Source organism: Chiloscyllium punctatum, chromosome 11, assembly GCF_047496795.1.
Source record: "Chiloscyllium punctatum isolate Juve2018m chromosome 11, sChiPun1.3, whole genome shotgun sequence".
NCBI lineage: Eukaryota > Metazoa > Chordata > Chondrichthyes > Orectolobiformes > Hemiscylliidae > Chiloscyllium > Chiloscyllium punctatum.
The window spans coordinates 93908029-93929493 of record NC_092749.1 but is presented as its reverse complement, the minus strand read 5'-3'; the positions used below and the strand labels follow the sequence as shown (position 1 = coordinate 93929493).

The following is a 21465-nucleotide window of genomic DNA, read 5'->3' as shown; positions in this document are numbered from 1 at the left end:
CTGGAATTCATTTAGTTCTGTTCCTGCTGCTTCAGGTTGCTCGTTTTGGTTATTCATGACCTAGACCCAATATACCACTACAATGTGTTTATTGGAGTCCATGGATGACTACCATGCTTCTAGAAATTATCCAGCTGTCCTCTGTTTAGTTTGTCCTATTATTGTTTGTCCCAGTCAAATTTGTCGTCCTTGTCATTCATACATATGGCTACTAGGGACAGCTGGTCACTGTTTCGTGGCTTATTGACGTTCATGGATGCGGATTGCTAGTTGTCTGCCTGTTTGTTTCATATAGTGTTTCATGCAATCTTTGCATGGAATCTTGTAAGCCACATTTATTTTGCATATGATGGGTAGTGGGTCTTTTCTTTTGGTGAGTTGTTGTCTGAGCATGGCTGTCAGTTTATAGGCTGTCATGAATCTGGTTGGAAAAGTCTGGCTATTAGTTCCATGAGTGTTTTTTTTACATAAGATAGCTTGGCTAGTGTGTTAGGTCATGGCACATCCTTGTTGCATTATTTGTCTATTAGGCATCTATGGATAAAGTTGCGGGGATATCCATTCTTGGCGATGACTTTGACTTTGTAGAGGTGTTCTTCCTCTTTTTGCAAGCGGGGAGTGCTGCAGTGTGTTGTAGCCCTTTTTGAAGAGGGTCCTAATGCAGCTTCTCTTGTGTGTGTTTGGGTGGTTGCTGTTGTAGTTCAGGATCTGGTCTGTGTGTGGGGTTTTTCTGTACACTTTTGTTCATTCACCATTCTGTGTTCATTCTACCATCACATCCAGGAATGGGAATTGGAATTGGTTGTTGGTTTCCTCCTCTTTCATAAATTTGATCCCTGTGAGTTTGGTGTTGATAATCCAGTGTGTGTTCTCAATCTCTGCTCTCTTAATTATTACAAAAGAGGGGACAAACTTAAGGTATTTTGGGAAAAGAAGCAGGAGTAATGAAGTGAAAGGTCTTATGCAGCTGGCATAATGATTTGAAATGAACTGGTTGAAGAGATAGAGGACGCAGATTCGACACAGATTCAACGCAGTAATATTGAAAAGAGAATTGGATTTACAATATACGTACCACACATGCTCCTAGCATCCTCACTACATTTCTCTTTGAGCCAGGGTTCAGTACCCTGATTTGATGGTGATGTCAGAGTGAGTGAAGTTGTTTATGGATTGTGGTTGAATATAGTTAAATAGCAAACTGTCCTGATTTCCCAATGTTGAGGTAGTATATCGGTTCTGAATCAATCCAATTAGCATGTTAATAGTGTCACATTAAAGGATGTCCTCAGTGTAGACTTAACCATCATGGACATGAAATTCCACGTCCATCCTAGATACCTGCTGCTTCCACATGGGGTTCAACATGGAGTATCAGCTGAGGGAGGGTAGTAGGTGAAATCAGGATGTTTCCTGATTTAAGCTTAATGCGATACCATGGGACTTCACGAGATCCAGACTCCATGTTGAGGACTCCCAGTATTTCCCACTCTCAATTGCACATGATTATACGCAATGCTACCTCTGATAGATCTATCCTGCCAGTGGGACAAGGTATTGCTAGAGATGTCTGGGAAGTTGTACGAAAGGTATAAATATCATGTATGACTGTCACTTGAGTTGGCTGTCACTAATTTTGATGCGAGTCCCCAGACATGAGGCGCACTTTATAGAATCAACTGGATTACTTTTGCCTTTATCCTAATCTAGAATGATTCTACCTGGTTCATTTGGTTTTATTGTATTTGATTTTTTAAAATTGAGATTTGATACAGTTTAAGAGTGAACCACATCGCTACAGGTGATACAGGGCAGACTGCGCAAGGCTGACGGATTCCTTTACTTTAAGGACATTAAGTGAATCAGATGTAATTTTCGTGACTGTTCACTAGTTTTATAATCACTAAACTGTTGATGGCTGCTTATTCCAGATTTATTTGATTATCAGAATTTAAGTAGAGTCATAGAGATGTACACTACCAAAACAGACCCTTTGGTCCAACTCATCCATGCTGACCAGATATCCTAACCTAATCTAGTCCCATTTGCTAGCACTGGGCCCATATCCCTCCAAACCAACCCTATTCATATACCCATTCAGATACCTTTTAAATGTTATAATTATACCAGCCTCCACCACTTCCCCTGGCAGCACATTCCACACAGGTACCACCCTCTGTGTGCAAAAGTTGCCCCTTGGGTCCCTTTTAAATCTTTCCCTTCTCACCTTAAAACTATGCCCTCTAATTCTGGACTCCCCCACCCCATGGGAAAGATCTTGTTTATTTACTCTATCTATGCCCCACATGATTTTATGAACAGCTATAAGGTCACTCCTCAGCCTCTAATGCTCTGGGGATACAGCCCCAGCCTATTCAACCCCTCCCTATAGCTCAAATCCTCCACCTCTGGCAACATCCTTGTTAATTCTTTTGCGTCATTTCAAGTTTTGCAACATCCTTCCTATAGGAGGGAGACTAGAATTGCACACTGGATCTAGAAGTTGCCTAACCAATGTCCTATGCAACATGACCTCCAAACTCCTACACTGAATGCTCTGTTCAATAAAGGAAAACTTACCAAACGCCTCCTTTACTGTCCTATTTACCTGCAGCTCTACTTTCAAGGAACTATGAACATGCACTCCAAGGTCTCTTTGTTCAGCAACACTCCCCATGACCTTACCATTAAGTGTATAAGTCCTGCCCTGATTTGCATTTCCAAAATATAGCACCTCACATTTATCTAAATTAAACTCTATCTGTCACTCCTTGGTCCATTTGATTAAGGTCCCATTGCACTCTGAGGTAAACTTCACTGTGCACTACACCTCTAAATTTGGAGTCATCTGCAAACTTACTAACTATGCGTCCTATGCTCACATCCAAATCATTTTTATAAATGATGAAAAGCAGTGGACCCAGGACTGGCACACCACTGGTCACAGGCCTCCAGTCTGAAAAGCGCTCAAGGATTTTCAACACTCAGTTCTCGAGATTGCTAGCCCAGAAATGTAACCTTTGATCTCCAAGCATAGTCAGTGGAGCTGTTTTTGAGTCACTATTTTGAGGGTGCCCCCTCAACTGGAAGAAAGAGATTCCAGGGTGCTAGCTCAAAGGAGAGCAGCGCACTTTATATTGTCTTTTTAATGCTGAATCATGTTTTTATGAGCATTTATTGCCTTAATTTGCACCACAAACATTTAAATCAGAATACTTTTTAAAGCTCTCTAGTATTTATCCTGCATTGACTTTCCATGTGTATCCTGTTAAGCATTTGAATATTTATTGCCTAAATTTGTAATTTCATGCTTTGGTCTTTCAGTGGTTATTTCCCATTGCATACTCTCTTAATTGACATGAACTGCACTGTTGAGAAATCTAATCATCCAAATTTCTAATTTTGTGATTCCTTTCAACAGAATCTCCTAAACTTGCACACGAAACATTCAAAGCTTTGAAGCCAGGATTGTCGGCATATTCTGATGAGCCCCATTTGGTATTACTTTATCTTACTCTATGCTTCTTATTGGTGAACAAAAAGTTACCAGCAAAACTTTGACATTACAAATAGGAAAGGCTGTAAACAATAAACAGGCCAGCCTGCATCTACAGAAAGAGAAAGAAAGTTAATGTTTCGAAAAATGACCTTCATTAGAAATGGAAGATATTACAGATGGTCAACTTTTTGTAAGACTATTTTTTTTTTAAATTGTTCTTTCACAAGGTCAGCATTTGTTGCCCATCTATAATTGCCTTCAACGTGGTGGTGGTAAGCTGCTTTCATCAACCACTGTCTATGTAGATTAGGCACACCCACAATGGTACAAAGAGGGAGTTTTAGATTTTAACCCAGTAACAATGAAAGAACAGTGATTATAGTTCAGTATCAGGACAGTGTGTGGCTTAGAAGGGAATGTATAGGTGGTTGGAGTCCCATGTATCTGCTAATTTTGTCTTCCCAATTAGGAGAGCTCAGGTTTAGAAGGTTCTGAAAAAACAGCCTTGCTGCAGTGTACTTTATTTACAATGTGCACTAATGCCATTAAATATTGGTGGTGTTGGGAGTGCATGGCTAAGTTGTTAGTTGGAGTGCCAGTCAGCTCACTGCAGAATTAGTCTTGTCTGGCCCTTGTGGTTGGAGTGTGTATATGGTTGGTCCAGTTCAGTTTCTGGTCCATGGTAAACTGCAGGGTCTTCATCGTTGACAATTCAGATATGACATTTCCCTAAATGTCAAAGAGTGACTGTTATATTATTGGCAATGGACTTTCTGACACTTGTTACATGGATGCTGCATGGCATGAAGGTCTTGTTGCACATGGATGCAGAGATGGCAGGGGACAGTTGACAAAAACAAAAGTTCCAATAGTTGCAGCAGAATAGTAGGAATTGCGGTTTATAAAATGGAAAATTCGGCAAAATGAAGTTTCCCCGCTCCATAACTATTGTTGAAGAAAATCAAGCATCCCAGTTGTATTGAGCACCAGCTTACAACTTTGTCATACCAGAGAAACTACTTTAATATCCTTTGTTACAAATTGTTCACTCGTTATTGAGGCTGTAACGTGCCTGATAGAGGGAATTTATAATGAGCTTGATTGAAACAGTGTAGGAGGCAAAAGATTTTCTAATCAGTCTGAGATGGGTTGGATAATTAAATAAACCAAGGACTCGAAGAGCAGGTCATGTTTACAAATTGGAGGTGGTATTCAGCTAACTGCTCAGTTTGGTACTGCAAAGTAGTGGAAAAATACAAGATTTCATATTGTAAAGTTTCTTTTCAGTGAAGAAGCCATGAATCTCAAGAATACAGAATGCAGGACAAAGGGGTTAAAGATTTCAATGATTTTAGGGAAAATGACCAAGGCAATGGAAATAATTTGATATGAATGCATATTGATTTAAAAACTGGAGATGTTGGATGAAAGATGAATAGTGATATCAACCCACTTTTGTTATGACACCTTTTTAGTGTAGTAAAATATCAAGGTGTTTCACAAAAGTGTAAGAAAAAAAGACTATCAACTAGATGGAGAGCATGCCAAATGCTTGATCAAAGGGGTAAGCTTTAAGTTGAGTTTAATAAAGGATGCAATAGATGTGTCAAAATCCGGAGTTAGCACCTAATCCTTTGCATTGGGATGAAGGGTAGCAGGGGATATACAAGAAACCAGAGATGATGGAATGGAGAGTTGACAGGGTTAGGGTCTTAGAATCTTACAGGAAACATGGAATTGTTTGATTTATCATGTCTGGACTGAGTCTTTGAAACAGGTGTCCAACTTAGTCCCAGGTCCCAACTTCCTCCCCATTACCCTGCAAATCTTTAATCCTGTAGAATCTGTTTCCACAGCTCTTTTCCAGATCTAAAAAGCCCTCTGTGAAAACATCCTCCTAATTTGCCATCTAATTCTTTTGTCAATTATTTTCAATTTTAAATTTATTCTTTTGAGGAAACAGTTGCTTCCTTAATCTAACAAAATCCCCTCAAATTTGATTATCTTGTGTGAGGTCTTGCTTTAACATTTATTGTTTTGTTTCTCCAAACTCTCAACTGATATCTATCACCTCTGCAATAAAGCTGGTTGGTCTGCTGTACCTTATGCAAGACTTCCTATTCACCCCATTGCCAACTGCTTCTTGGGAACTAGACTGTAGCTGAAGTTGATAAACTAGTATGACCAGTGTGACCGCCACAAGCTGAATGGCAGATCAGAGGTGTAGCTGCTGAATCTTTGAGTGTACAGTCAGTTCTGCTATAATGTTTGTTTGTTCAATGCAAATTGTCTTTAATACAATTGAAGAATTTGGATTGTTATTTGTAGAACTTTCCTTACCTGTATTGGTTATAACGCGATTCCGGCCCCATTAGTTTACTGGTGTGGCTATTGAGTGATTTTCTAATAATGTAAAATAGTTCTGTTCTTGTGCTATCATATTCTATCAGAACTGACTGATATAGGCAATGCTTCTGCACTGCAATGCAATCTAAAATTAGATGCCTTCTTGAGCTGAGTCAGCATTCGCAGCATCTGTCGAAGGCTGCAATTTTTGGAAATAACCAAAGTGGTATTTTTGTGACCTTTTCACTTTCCGTTCAGGTCATTGAACAATATAGAATGTCATTGCATTAAGCACCATCCTGAATATTTGGCACTGGGACTTTCAACATTTACATCAGATCACTTTGCACACCCATAAAGAAAAGCTGTAGCGCCTTGCCAAGAATTCCAAACAAAGTCAACAGGAACAGAAACATGTAAAATATAGCCATGCTAATTAGGTATAAGTTCAATGTCATTCAGCACTGGGCTCAACAATGCAGTGATAGTAGTCAGCCCTGAGAATCTGCAATAATAAAAGTAAACAGGAAATACTCAGGTTGGTAGCATGTGCAGAGACATAGAGAGCTAACCTCTCGGATGAAAATATTTTGACAAAAGTTATCAACCTGAAACTCTGTTTCTTTCTCCACAGATGGTACCAGATCTTCCCAGTATTTCTAGAAGTTGATTAATTTTGGATAATCAGAGATTCCATTATTTTGCTTTTGTCAGTGGATCTGCAAATCACAAGTCAGTAACAAGAATCTGTTCACACTAGCCAGCACAGAATAGCATATAAACCACCATATCTGATCTCTAAAAATGAGAGATCCAGCAGTCTCAGAATTTCACATTTCTGTTGGATAAAAGTGCCCCAGTCAAAAATGAGTTATTGCAAAAAGTAGCACAAATTTTTGCTTGGCAACAAGTTATAATATGACACCATTTGGACTATGCAGCTTTGGGGATACTCTGGGTAAAACAGCTGAAACATCTCTCTGAAGATGGAATTAGAAAAACTGCCTCAATCCATATCCTGAAAACATATATATGTCATTATGTGAGATAACTTCAGAGTCCATTTTAGAGCTGGGTTTTTTGCCATTAACGACATGTAGATAATGATGAAAAGTAATCTACAAACTTTGAGTCCAATTGTAATAGTCTTTGTGGTCCTCAAACAAGTAATCTTGTTTAAAAAAAAAAATTAAAGCACCAAACCTTTTCAAGCCAGCTACTACAGATTAACAATGATATATTGACTTTGGACTTTTCATGATAATGAAAGGAATCCCTTGCATTTGATAGCTGCACTGAATATGTCTGGCAGGGTGGATCACCCTTCTTTAAATGCATAGAGATGTAGAGTATGGAAACAGATCCTTCCGTCCAACTTGTCCATGCAGACCAGGTATTCTAACCTAATGTAGTCCCATTTTTGCCAGCATTTGGTGCATTTCCCTCTCAACCCTTTCTATTCATATACCCATCCAAATGCTTTTTAAATGTTGTAATTATACCAGCCTCCTCCACTTCCTCTGGCACCTCATTCCATACATACACAACCCCCTTTGTGAAAAAATTGCCTTTTAGATTCCTTTTATATCTTTCCCCTGTCCTCCTAAACCGATGCCGTCTAGTTCTGGACTCCCCTACCTAGCAAAAAGACCTTGTCCGTTTATCCAATCCATGCCCCTCATGATTTTATAAATATCTATAAAGTTACCCCTCAGCCTTCAATGCTTCAGGGAAAACAGCCCCAGCCTATTCAACCTCTCCCTATAATCTCAAATCATCCAACCCTGGCAACATCCTTGTAAATCTTTTCTGAACCCTTTCAAGTTTCACAACGTCCTTCCTGTAGGAGAAAGACCAAAATTGCACACAGTATTCCAGAAGTGGCCTAACCAATGTTCTATACAGCCTCAACATGACCTCCAAACTCCTACACTGAATGCTCTGTTCAACAAAGGAAAGCTTACCAAATGGCACCTTCACTATCCTATCTACCTGCAACTCTACTTTCAAGGAACTATGTACCTGCACTGTAAGATCTCTTTGTTCAGCAATAGTCCCCAGGACCTTACCATTAAGTGTATAAGTCCAGCTAAGATTTGCTTTCCCAAAATGCAGCATCTCGCATTTATCTAAATTAAACTCCATCTGTCACTCTTCAGCCTGTTGGCCCATCAGATCAAGATTCTGTTGTACTCTGAGCTAACCTTCTTCACTGTCCACTGCGCCTCCAATTTTGGTGTCATCTGCAAATTTACGAACCATACCTCCTATATTCACATCCAAATCGCTTATATAAATGACGAAAAGTAGTGAATCCAGCACCATCCTTGTAGCACACCACTGGTCACAGGCTCCAGTCTGAAAAACAGCCCTCCACCACCACCTTGTCTTCTACCATCGAGCCAGTTCTGTATCCAAAAGGCTAGTTCTCCCTGTATTCCATGAGATCTAATCTTGCTAACCAGTCCCCCATGAGGAACCTTGTCGAACTCCTTGTTGAAATCCATATCGATCACGTCTATTGGTCTGACCTCATCGGTTCTCTTTGTTACTACTTCAAAAAACTCTACTCAAGTTTGTGAGACGTGATTTTCCAAGCACAAAGCCATGCTGACTATCTTAATGCGTCCATGCCTTTCCAAATACATGTCCATCCTGTCCCTCAGGATTCCCTCCATCAACTTGCCAACCACCGATGTCAGGCTCACCAGTCTATATTTCCCTGTCTTTTCCTTACTACCTTTCGTAAATAGTGACACCACGTTAAGTCAACCTGCAGTCTTCTGGCACCTCGCCTATGACTATCGATGATACAAATATCTCAGCAAGAGGCCCAGCAATCGCTTCCCACAGAGTTGTAGGGGACACCTGATCAGGTCCTGGGGATTTAAACACCTTTATGCGTTTCAAGACATCCAGCATCACCACCTGTAATGTGACATCTTGAAAAATGTCCATCTGAAGTTTTCCATGTCATTCTCTACAATAAACACTGATGCAAAATACTCATTTAGTATCTCCCCCCATCTCCTGCAGCCCCAAGCATTGGCTACCTTGCTGATCTTTGAGGGGCCCTATTCTCTCTATCATTATCTTTTTGTTCTTAATGTCTTTATAAAACCCACTTGGATTCTCCTTAACTCTATTTGCCAAAGCTATCTCATGTCCTGTTTTTTGCCATCCTGATTTCCCTCTTAAGTTAACTCCTACTGCTTTTATATTCTTCTAAGGATTCACTCGATTTTTACTGTCTATACCTGACATATGCTTCCTCCTTTCTCTTTACCAAAGCCTCACCTTCTGTAGTCATCCAGCATTTGCTACACCTCCCAGCCTTTCCTTTCACCCTAACAGGAATATACTGTCTCTGGACTCCTGTTCTTTCATTTCTGAAGGCTTCCCATTTTCCAGCTGTCTCTTTATCGGAGAACATCTACTCTCTTGCCCCCCTTTCTGTCCTTCCTATAGTATTTGTATCCTGGAACATTAAGCTGCCTGTCCTGTCCAACCCTGAGCCACATTTCTGTAATTGCTTTGATATCCCAGTCCCATGTTTCTAACCATGCCCAGTGTTCATCTGTCTTCCCTGTTAGGTCTCTTGCATTGAAGTAAATGTAGTTTAATTTATCAGTCCTACCTTGTTCTCTGCTTTGTTCCTGCCTGCCCGCCCTGATTGTTTGACTTGTTCCCTTTCCAGACTGTACCAGTTTCAAATTGATCTCTTTCTTCACTATTTCCATGGGTACCATCCCCGCACCTTACTAGTTTAAATCCTCCTGAGCAACTCTTGCAAATCTCCCTGCCAGTATATTAGTCGCCTTCCAATTCAGATGCAATCCATCCTTGTACAGGTCACTTCTACTCCAGAAGAGATTCCAAAAATGTGACATCTTCTCCCCTGTACCAGCTCCTCAGGCATGCATTCATCTGCTCTATCCTCCTATTTCCAGCCTTCAAGAGGATAGTAGAATATTCTGCCTGGCACATTACTTACTAAGGACAATAGGTTAACTTTGGATAATTTGCAGACTGTGTTGATTGAATGATGAATTGGTGCTGGTATGTGAAACTGACAATTTTGTGAGCATCTACATTAGGAATAAAGTGTAGGTCACTTGTCCCTCGAACCTTCTGCACCCTAAAAATGATCCTGGTTGATCTGACTATATTTCTACTTACCCTGATGACGTTTCACCCCTTGCTTATCATAGAAATGATTTAAGTGGGGAGGTAAGAGGGCAACTTTGCCTGGACTGAGGTGCAGAGCTCAGCAAAACAGACCTCTTAGATTGCTGCCACCTTGGATCCCCCACCCCATGCTTATCAAGCGCTACCTACCTCTGCTTTGAAAATATTCAAAGGTTGCTGAGGGTTGACATAGATGAGTTGGACTGATGGGTCTGTTTCTGCGCATCTCGGAGTTGTACAGCAAGGAAACAGATCCTTTGGTCCAACCCGTCCATGCCGACCAGATATCTTAAACTGATTCAGTCCCATTTTCCAGCATTTTGCCCATACTGCTCTAAACTCTTCCTATTCATATAGCCATCCAGATGCCTTTTAAATGTTGTACTTGTACAATGTAATTGTACCAGCATCCACCAGTTCCTCTGGCAGCTCATTCCAGACATGTACCACCCTCTAGGTGAAAAAATTGGCTCTTAGGTTCCTTTAATATCTTTCCCCTCTAGTTTTGGAGTCCCTTACACTGGGGCAAACAGCTTGGCTATTCATCCTGTCCATGATCGTTTTGATTTTATAAACCTGTACAGGGTCACCTGACCCTCTGACGCTTATGGGGAAACAGCCCCAGCATATTCAGCCTCTCCCTGCAGCTCAAACCCTCCAACATCCTTTTCTGAACCCTTTCAAGTTTCACGTCATCCTTCCTGTAGCAAAGAAACCAGAATTGAATGCAGTATTCCAAAAGTGTCCTCACCAATGTTCTGTACAGCCCCAGTCTATTCAGCCTCCCCCTATAACACAAACCCTCCAATACTGGCCACATTCTTTAAGTTTAACAACTTCTTTCCTTTGGAAGGGGGACCAGAACTGAATGCAATATTCCAAAAGTGGCCTAACCAATGTCCTGTACAGCCACAACATGACCTCCCAACTCCTATACTCAATGCACTGACTAATAATGCCAAACACCACCTTTACTATCCTGTCCATCTGTGACTCGACCTAAGAACCCACACTCCAAGGTCTTTGTTTGGCCAGACTCCCCAAGCTCCTGCGATTAAGTGTATATGTCCGGTATTGATTTCCTTTGCCAAAACACACTACCTCACATTTATCTGAAGTCCCAAGATCGGGAGTGGTGATGTGCTGAATTCCATTTCCGCTTTCCTGGGCATAGTCAACCCTTCAGAGAGCTTCTTTTGGAAGTCACTGTCCACCAGCGGTGTTGTCAACCAGCAGTAGTTGGGGGTTGCACCAATCTTCCATTTCAACTGGATCGGAGTTGGCAGAGATTCCTAATTCACTAATCGCTGTCATCTGAACTACTTCCTCTCACTTTGCCACATCTCTAGCTGTGGGGGTGTCCCAGGAATGTTTCCCCACAATGTTCAGAACACTCAGAAGCATCTCCTGTAGGTTGCCTGTGACATTGGGAACCTCTCCAGGCATCAAAGATCGACAAAAAAAGGAGGAAAAGGATTCACGTTGCTGATGGTGAGACCGAGGTAGAGGGATTGGAGGGGGCGGGAGGGAGGGAAAGATGATACCTACCTGTGGTAACGGCTGACCATGTGGGCAGTTGGCAGGTAAATGTTCAGTGGAGTGGATAATTATGGAAGCAGATGATGCACCTAGATGCAGCTTGACAACGTGGGGCTTATGCAACAATAGATCCTCAACGATAGATCCATGCCAGGCACTGTGACCTATAAGTGTCTGCAATTCCTAGGCTCCAGTGCAGAATCGGAGAACATAGTTCACAATGTTTCCTGAGCCTCAAAGTAATTTCGGGCATCTTCAAGCGTCTTTTGTGACCTCAATGTCTCAAAGGGTCAAAGACATTAGCCCCCCTCGGCCCAGCTATGAATCTGTGCACCCCTGGGAAGGACAATTGCCTCTGAATAAAAGAGGAGGGGGGGCAGCCATTTAGGACTGAGATGGGAAGGGGGCTGGTGGGGGTGGGATGGGGTGTGGATGATCAGTCGTTGACCCCATCCAATATGGGAACAGCGGATTCCAGGATCCTTTGGAGCATGCAAGGAGAATCTGCCATGTTGCTGTCTAGAGGAGGGGGTGAGGGGACTTGAAGGGCTGAGTCGGCAAGTTCTGCATCCTATTTCTAATCCAGCATTGCCACAGTGGCGAAATCGGATTGCAAACCTTGAAAATGTTGACTCCAGTTCGGGAGAAAGATCTTCACCTGTGGGAATGGACTCCATAGTGGGTGGGCGATGGTGTCTGCGTCCACGTGTTTGAAGATGGCGCTGAGGGAAATGTTGCCATGGAACTGGATGAACAGCAGCAGGTGACTGGAGTGGCCTGTAAAAATCCACTTGAGGTGTGAGAGGGCAGGACACTCTGGGATGTCTACACTCCAAAGGTAGACAATGCTAGGTGTGCAACAACATGGGCGTTGGAATGGACAGCAAAAGGGAAAGATTGTTTCAAAATAAAAATACTTTATAGCATAGGGATGACGGAAGGGCGAGGGTCAGTTCTGAGACATTTTTAGTCAGTTCTACTCATTATGATTAACGATGGTAAAGGGATAGTTTCATAAATCAGTTTGGGATCTTCCTGTGACTTCTCTGCTGATCCCAGGGCAGGAGCAGCTGTTTTTCTATCACAAATGACTCTACATTTTGAGGAATAAAGTTCCAAAAGCATTCAACCCACTGAGAAAAATTTATCTTCATCTCTGTCAAGTGCTTTGCTCGCAAATTCTCTTGCAGGAGGAAATATCCACACTGCATTCACCGTGTCAAGACAACTCATGATCTTATGATGCAATCAAATTGCTCTTTTCTCTTCTAAATTCCAGCAGATACAAGCCTGTCCTATCCAATCTTTCCTTTTAAGACAATCCACCAGTTCCAAGTATTAGTCTAATAAACTTTCTCTGAACTGTTTCTGATGCAGTTACATCCTTAAAGAGAGCAATGCTGTATGTAGTGCTCCATCTATGATCTCACTTGTGCTGTGTACAATTTCCCTTCTTTTGCATTCAATTCTCCATGATAGGCAATCACATTCTGCTAGCTTTCCTTAGTACTTGCTGTACTGGTATACCTTTTGAAACTCACGCTAGGAAACTCAGATACCTCTACAGATCAGAACTCTGGAAAATGACTCCTCATTTAGGTAATATGCTTCTTTGCTGTTATTCCTGCCAGGATCTCTCATTTCTATACAGTATTATACTCCATGATGTTCACTTAATATTTTTGTATTTATTTGCAGTCTCCTTATATCCTTAACAAAAATTTACGTTGTGTCATCAACGAATTTAGCAACCATGCCATGGGCTCCTTCATCCAAGTTATTTAGGTAAATTGTAAAAATCTGAGGCTCAGCATTGATGTGCACAAATTCTAATAACTTGCCAGTTGGAAAATGAGGCATTCATATTTCCTGTCTGCTAGACTAATGTTAATATATAATAAAGAACTGCAGATGCTGGAAATCACATACAAAAACAGAAATTGCATTAAAAACTCAGCAGGCCTGGCAGCAACTGTAGAGAGAAATCCGAGTTAATGTTTCAGGTTTAGTAACCCTTCCTCAGATATTTTTATCCATTTCAAAATCTCAGTTCACAAGTATGCAAATACTAAACATGTTATATTACAAGTTCTATCTACTTTGAAAGAACTATTGCAAGCCTTATGATCACCTTAATGTTCACTATCTTGTACACTATCTTAACGTAGTCATGTATCACCATTCTTGTGATACCACTGAATCTAAACCCAGAACTCTCCAATTTACCTGCGCTGTGGAATGCACCTTCACCATATGGATTACAAGAGTCCAAGAAGGCACACTACCACCACTTTTCAAGGATATTTAGCAAGAAGTAATCCTTTTCCTCAACATCCAAATACTCTACAGAAATAAATGTCCTAAAATCTGTATGAGGGTTCCTGAGTTACAAACAACTGAGTTACAAACAACCAACTTGCAAATACTTACAATTGCAATCCTGTATGTGGTTATAGATTTAAAGACCTGACATAGATGAACATTTCCTATCCTTACAAACAGCTGCTTTCCATAGTCCTGTAGTGTGTTCTGACTTGTGTACAATTTGACTTGTGTATGGACTCCAGAATGGAAACCATTTGTAACCTGGGGGCTGCCTGTAATATTAAACCACTATATCATTTTGCAGTCTTTACATTTTAAAATAAAGTGATAGACCGTTCTCATGCAAATCCACGTTATAAGAAAATTGCATAGCAGTAGCATCATTTAAACGAATGGAACCGAGATCGTAAGTTCTACAAATAATGGTCTAAATTCTTCGATCGCGTCAAAGTCAATTTGCATTGAAGAATTGCGCATTATAGCAGAACCGACTGTATTGAACCATGACTCTAACTACAAATGGAACCTATACTACTTGGGAAACTGAACAGATACTAATAAGTGGAAATGCACAAGAACTTAGTGTGACTGCCTTGAATTAATACTTAATACTACATTTGGTTTTGATTGACAGGCAGAAAATGTGCATGTATGCTGTCCAAGCAACAGACATTACTGTTTGTAGATTTGAATTACTATTGAAACTTCGTCTGTCAGGATTAAATTCTTTGTAACTGAGACTTTTTTTTAACATTTGGGTATGTCTGGTTTGTGTGTTACAGGCCACGAAAGGCATTCAGGACCTATTGGACGTTGCCAAAGAGTCAATTCCTAGGAATCTTTGGGCAAGCACACCATTAGTACTAAAAGCTACTGCTGGTTTACGTCTGTTGCCAGGAGTAAAAGCTCAGCAATTGTTGGATAAGGTAACTCTAGTGAAGCAACTTTCTTTACTAATATTGAAGAAAAATTAGTGATTTGAAGAATTTATATAATACACGTTTGATAGATTGTTGTGAAGAAGTAAGTGATGAGTAAAAGCTGGCTGTAGAATGTGTAGGAGAATGGTCTGTGCTTTATCAGCTTGTTTATCTCTCCAAAGTGAATGAAGTATTTGTGCTCTGGATTTCTGAAGGTTTGGGCAACACAGGTGTCTTGATATGGGGGAAGTAAGTGGGTACGAACCGACATTGTCTGACTCTGAAGCTATATTCATGCATTATGCTGAATTGTTTTGTTGCTACTTCATGTATTTGTGGCATTGTCCACAATGAGTCAAATGATGCAAAAGAGTTATATAATGCGAATGATATCATTAGTGACAGCAAAGGTGATCTGTGTTTGCAGTTTTTTCTATCTATTGTGTCACTTTCTCTTTCTTGATATTCAATTTTTTACTGTCAACCAACTGTAGGGTTGTCCCACGATTTTAACATAATCTTCTCAAACATTGTGAAATAGATTTGTAGTTCAGGTTATAAGTTTGCCCTCTGAGCTGGTAATTTGTTCTCAGATATTTCATCACCATGCTAGTAACATCAGTGAGCCTCTGATGAAGCACTGGTGTTCTGTCCCTCTTTCTATTTGTGTGTCTAAGTCTGTTAAGGTGGGTGATATCATTTTCAGCTTTTTTTGAGGTTGGTAACTGGGGTCCAAATCAATGTGTTTATTGATGGAGTTCCGGTTTGAATGCCATGCCTCTAGGAGTTTCCGTGCGTGATTCTGTTTAGAGTGTCCTAGGATGGATGTGTTGACCCAGTTGAAGCCGTGTCCTCCTTCGTCTGTACGTAAGGATCCTAGTGATTGTGGATCATGCATTTTGGTGTCTTGTTGGTGTTAGGCAGAAAACTAGCCACCAGGATACACTAACAGTCTGATGTAAGATCCTTTAAGGTTCTATACCAACAACCAGCAAAACAAATGTCATTTACAAAATACCCTGCAAGGACTGAAACAAACACTTCATCAGACAGACAGAAAACTAGCCACCAGGATACACAAACACCAACTAGCCACTCAAAGACAGGACCCACTATCACTATCAAACTGGAACTCCATCAATAGGTGCATTGGTTTGGATCCCATTTACCAACCTCTGAGAAAAAGAACCGGAAATGAATATCACCCACCTTAACAGACCAAGACACACAAATGGAAAGCAGGGCAGAACACCAGCACTTCATTGGATGCTCATTGACGATATTACCTAGCATGGTGATGAAATGTCTAAGATCAAACCTATCAGCTTAGCAAGTAAACTTACAACCCAAATTGTCTATTTCATTCCGTCCAATTTTCACCTTCGCTAACTTACGGCCAGCTAACCTACTTGCTGAGTGTTTTCATATGGGGAAGCTTTTTATTCGTATTTGTGTGAAGTTATTGCTTCTTTCTCACCCTTCAAATATTTTATTTTCTCACTGTCTCCCCTCTGTCTCCATGAAACTCACCTGTATGTCTTTCACTAATGAAGTCTATGCAGTTTATATTTTGAAAGGTTTGGGGGAGTTGAATTTCTTGAAAAGGTACTGTTGCAACGATGATGAATATGGGACTGATGGGTTTGCTAAGAAGTCTGGAATTGGGAAAAGGCCATACTAGGCAGTGTGTCTGGGTGATTTTTCCTAGGTACAATGAGAGAATTGGGTATGAGAGCACTGAGGTCTGGGAACCCAGTGTGATTATGGACTGGGACCCTAGAGGATTTTGCTCATGGCTGGAAGTTATTGCACTTGGAAAAGGATCATAGCAAGGCTTGAGTTAGATGAGGTCTGGGAACAGCAGTGAATTAGTGATGTTGGCTTAACATCAGTAGCAGGATAAAAATCAGAATCCTTTCAAAGAAAGAGAATAGAGAACACCTAGAAATTAGAAATAGAACAAATAGTTGGTATGGATTTCAAAAGGGAAATTTTTCCTTGACCAAACTTACTGAATTTGAGGTAATAAAATAGACAACAGTAAAGCAGTAGATTTAATTTATCTGAATCCTTAAAAGGTCAGAGAATATAGAAGCAGGACAAAAAACAAAATGGTTTGCTAGTTATTTTCAAAACTTCCTAATATGAAAATTTACGCAGCAAATGTTAGAAGGCCTTAAGTTAGATAAGGTGGAAATCAGACAAAACAAAATACGGTGTAAAAATTGTGGGACAGTGATAGTTGGTTGAGAGATAGTTTAAAAAAGAATTGCCAAGATGGGGAAAGTGAAAGATATAAAAGAGACAAAAGGAGCAATTTTTCATGCAGAAGATGGTGCGTGTATGGAATGAGTTGCCAGAGGAAGTGGTGAAGGCTGGTACAATTACAGCGTTTAAAACGCATCTGGATAGGTATATGAATAGGATGGGTTTAGAGGGATATAGGTCAAGTGCTGGAAAATGGGACTAGATTAGGTTAGGCTATCTGGTCGGCATGGACGAGTTGGACCGAAGGGTCTTTTTCCATGCTGTACATCTGTATGACTCTATGACACACAAAGCAGAGTGGGAGTGAAGAGTAATTATTCACTTCTAGAAAGTGATGCTCAGCAAGGGAGTGTGCTGGGACCACTGCTCACAATTATAGTAACAATTTCTAAATTCATGGATGACACAAGGTTTTGAGGGCATGGGGTAGGTTTCAGGGATAGTCAATTCTGAGGAATACTGCAATCAATTTACAAGGAGAAAGTGAGGACTACAGATGCTGGAGATCAGAGTCGGAGTGTGGTGTTGGAAAGGCACAGCTGGTCAGGCAGCATCTGAGGAGCAGGAGAGTCAATGTTTTGAGCATAAGCTCTTCATCAGGAATTCAGAATTCCTGATGAAGAGCTTATGCTCAAAACATCGACTCTCCTGCTCCTCAAATGCTGCCTGACCAGCTGTGCTTTTCCAGCACCACACTCTTTGACTGCAACCAGTTTACAGAGGAGGTTAATAAACTCATGGAAATGACAAACAATTGACAAATGAAATTCAAATACAAATGTTAGACAGCATTTAGTAGAAGAAATAGAAGCATAATTGATTACATGTGCAAATTTAAGTAGAATAGAAGAACAACAGGATATTGCAATGTAAATACACTAGTCACTTAAAAGTTGCACCACAAGTTAGCAATATCCAAAAATGCAAATGAAACTACTTGGTTTTATTTCTGGCAGGATAGAATTGAGAAGTAGAGAAGTTATTCTAAACCATTGGTGAGCCTTTGTTGCACCAGAGCTATTGCATTGCATGATGTTCTGGTTAACATATTATGAAAAGGACATAAATACAGAGGATTTATGAAGAGGATACAGAGAAGATATATAAGAATGATGTCAGGAATGCATCTGTATGCATACTAAAAAGAATCGACACGATGGATCTTGTCTTAAAAAAAAAGGGGTGACCTAATCAAAGTAACTAAAATTATAGAGGGTTTTAATATTGGATACAGAGAGAATGTGGGGAAGAGCATGACTAGCGATATCAATAAAATATCGTCAAGAAATCCCAATAAGAGATTCAAAAGAAACATTTTTATCCAAAGAGTGATGGGATTGTGGACTCCACTGTCTCAGTGATTAAAGTCCACTGTATAGATGCATCTGAGGAAATGAGACAAGCATATGAAGGAGAAGGGAAAAGATATTTCACAGTGATCGATTTGCATGGGAAAAGGTGGCAGGAGGCTCGAAGATGATTAAATTTGGCTTTGTTAGGCCAAATGGCCTGTATCTGCACTTAATATACTATCTAATAGTTGGAATGGGATAAGTATGTTTCATGAGATGACCCATTGCAAACCTAATAAATGTATGTTGTGAAAGGTATATACCAGCTTGCTTTCTTCAGATCTTTGCATTGCAAAGGAAGCCATCTGTTTCATCATTCCTGTGTGAACATTTTGAAAGTTCCAGTGACCTTGCTGTCACTGCAGATTTTTCTTTTTAAGTGTACAGCCCATTTTCTTTTGAAAGCTAATCCTGAGTCTGCTTTCTCCGTGATTCAGTGCATTTCAGATAAAGCTGAGTAGTTCAATACATGATCTACAGACTGCCATGTGCAGGTTGAATAGTGTTGGATGGATAGGTTGTCACCTCACCTTTGTTTCTGCATATTCCCAGTGAAGTCTGTTAATGTGTCATATGCCTTCCCCAATGAGCTGCCTTTGTTTTGGTCAATTAGAGGCCAGGCTGTTCCAAGTTGACAAGTATATTTGACCTCTTCAGTCATTAAGTTTTGAGAACGTCATCCCAAAAGCATTTCTACTGTCCTGTGAGTTTCCTGTTACCTCTATGCTTGGCAAGTTGGCTTGAAAGAGAACTATAACTGTTAGACTGCATTTCTTCCTACTGGGTTTGAAAGATCTTGCAAAGGCACCATTGATGGTATATCTCCTCTGGTTTGAGGTGCTTACAGTAATTCATGCTGTACATCTCTATGAATCTATGACTCTTAAGTCTCTGAAGCATGTATGAGTTATTATAAATTTAGTTTGTTTTAAGATCATACTACTCAATTACTCTTTTCTTCAGTTGGCAAAAAGCTGAGCTGGTGCAATGAAGCCGTTGATGAATTTTGTCCTCCATGGCTGCCTTCATCAAGAGAATGCTTGTAAGACATGACAAATGGTCCACATTTTCCAGGACTTCATCTGGGTACTTAATTGACAAGAGAAGGTATTTTGCTGTGGGAGCTGTTTAGAAGAAGACTTAATTTTCTGGGTGTTAAGAGGAAGGTGCATTTTTTTCAATGCTTTGGAGAAGGAGTCATTAATTAAGTGCCAGGCTAATGGAGATGATAGATCAGATAAGGCAATTCTTGGTTCAGAAGTCATCAGTATCTGATGTGGCTGGGTGCTGTGAACATCTCTGCAGTTTCTTGATGAAAGAAAACATAGTTGAGCAAATACCAGTGTTTGGGCCATAAATGTTGCTATGAAGTCGTCTTATCATGCAGGTAAAATAAGTTGTTATGACCAGCTCATGTTCTAGACATTTTATAAGAAGGAAAATTTTGGTAGAGTTTACTTTCTCTACTCCTTCCTTTCTTGTCACACCCTTCCAGAAATTTGCATTCTTTCTGACTGTGGCTTTGAAATTTCCAAGGCAGATCAGTTTTTTTTTGTCTGCTGGGCTTTGGACTGGACGGTGCTCAAAGTTGATGTAGAGTTTCTCATTGCTCTCGTCTATTGCCTGACCCTGAGGAGCAGATTTACTGAAGACTGTGGCCCCCTATAGTGAGCTCGAAGGTCTAGTATTTTTAAACAGGATTGAATTCACAACTGCATTCTTTTCCAGGTCGTTGCATAATGTTGTAGAACATGATGTACACCATTATTGCAGCAGATAATTGTCATCTTCAAAACCTTAAGATGTTAACTGTGCCAGCATTCCTGTTGCACAAAATGGAATTCCTTGTAAATTATTTTGTTTCCTAGACAAGACTGGGTATTTGTTTTTGAATTTTGAAATTGGGTGATGTGCAATACTATCTAACCACTTTTGCATATGTACAGATGATGGCTTGGAGCATTTAAGTTTCAACATATTCAAATTTTGATGTTTATCCTGATCTACATGTCTAAAGGTCACACTGTTTGTAAATTGTGAAACTATGATACAATGTGGAAATTTTTCTGTATCTTGCTTAAAATACAAGTGCGTGAATCCTTAAGGCTTTGGAGCTCTTCATATCACAGGGTACGTATGGACAGATTTGATTCTAGCATTAGCCTCTCAGCATGCTACTGTCTAAATGTATGTATGTAATAGAATAAATGTCATGGAGTTGGTTGTCTGTAGCTTTTTGGGTTATCGAATGATTTTGAATTGACTTGGTTTGTACAATACTAGATTTATTTTGTTAATCATTTGCCAAAACAAAAGTTAATGGAAAGGATGATTTAATTAAATACTTTGTATTTTGCTGAATTTATTCGTTCTTCTAGGTAAAGGAAGTATTTCAGTTGAGCCCTTTCCTAGTAACAAACGATTGTGTTAGTATCATGGATGGGACTGATGAAGGTAGGGCACTGGCTCTTAAATTAATCATAACTTGCACTTGAACCTAGACAGATCATGTCCGTGTTTAAATATTCTCATACTCAGGTTTTGATTTATGAGATATTTTCTCCACCTTGCTTCCCTCCATTCTTCCCAAAATATGCATCACATTATGTCACCCAGTGAAATGCACTAATTGACATCTAGCACAAAGACAAATCGTCTGCATTCCTATGTTGTCTTGCCAAATTGAAACTGAAACCTTGTACATCCTTGAAGGTTTCTGCTGGCAGTTCTAATCCACCAATCCATGTTGTGGAAAAAAATAACCATTTCATGCTCCTCGGTAGAAGATGATGAATCTTTCCTACTGCTGAATTCCAGGATCACGAGATAATTATAAATGAAAGTGGCCAGTCATAGATCTTGGTTCAAGTGCCATTCTGTTGCCATTTACAGTAATTGACTGTAGTTGATAGGATTTTGGGTCTCTAAAGCAGTTCCTCAAATTGATTAGACTTAATGGAAGAAAGTAAGTCCTGTGTTAGCTGTTATCATCTTGAATATCTAGATTGTAAATTCAAAGATTTCACCT

At 40.1% G+C, this 21465-nt stretch overlaps 1 protein-coding gene across 2 annotated transcripts in view; it reads left to right on the top strand.

Annotated features, from left to right (window-relative positions):
- Positions 1–21465, top strand: part of entpd6 (ectonucleoside triphosphate diphosphohydrolase 6) — a 60530-nt gene that overhangs the window by 8143 nt on the left and 30922 nt on the right. For both annotated transcript variants that reach the window (XM_072581304.1, XM_072581303.1), the window contains exons 3-5: positions 3422–3498; positions 14680–14823; positions 20816–20891. In XM_072581304.1, coding sequence (XP_072437405.1) covers positions 3422–3498; positions 14680–14823; positions 20816–20891 — 297 coding nt within the window. The remainder of the gene's footprint in view (positions 1–3421; positions 3499–14679; positions 14824–20815; positions 20892–21465) is intronic.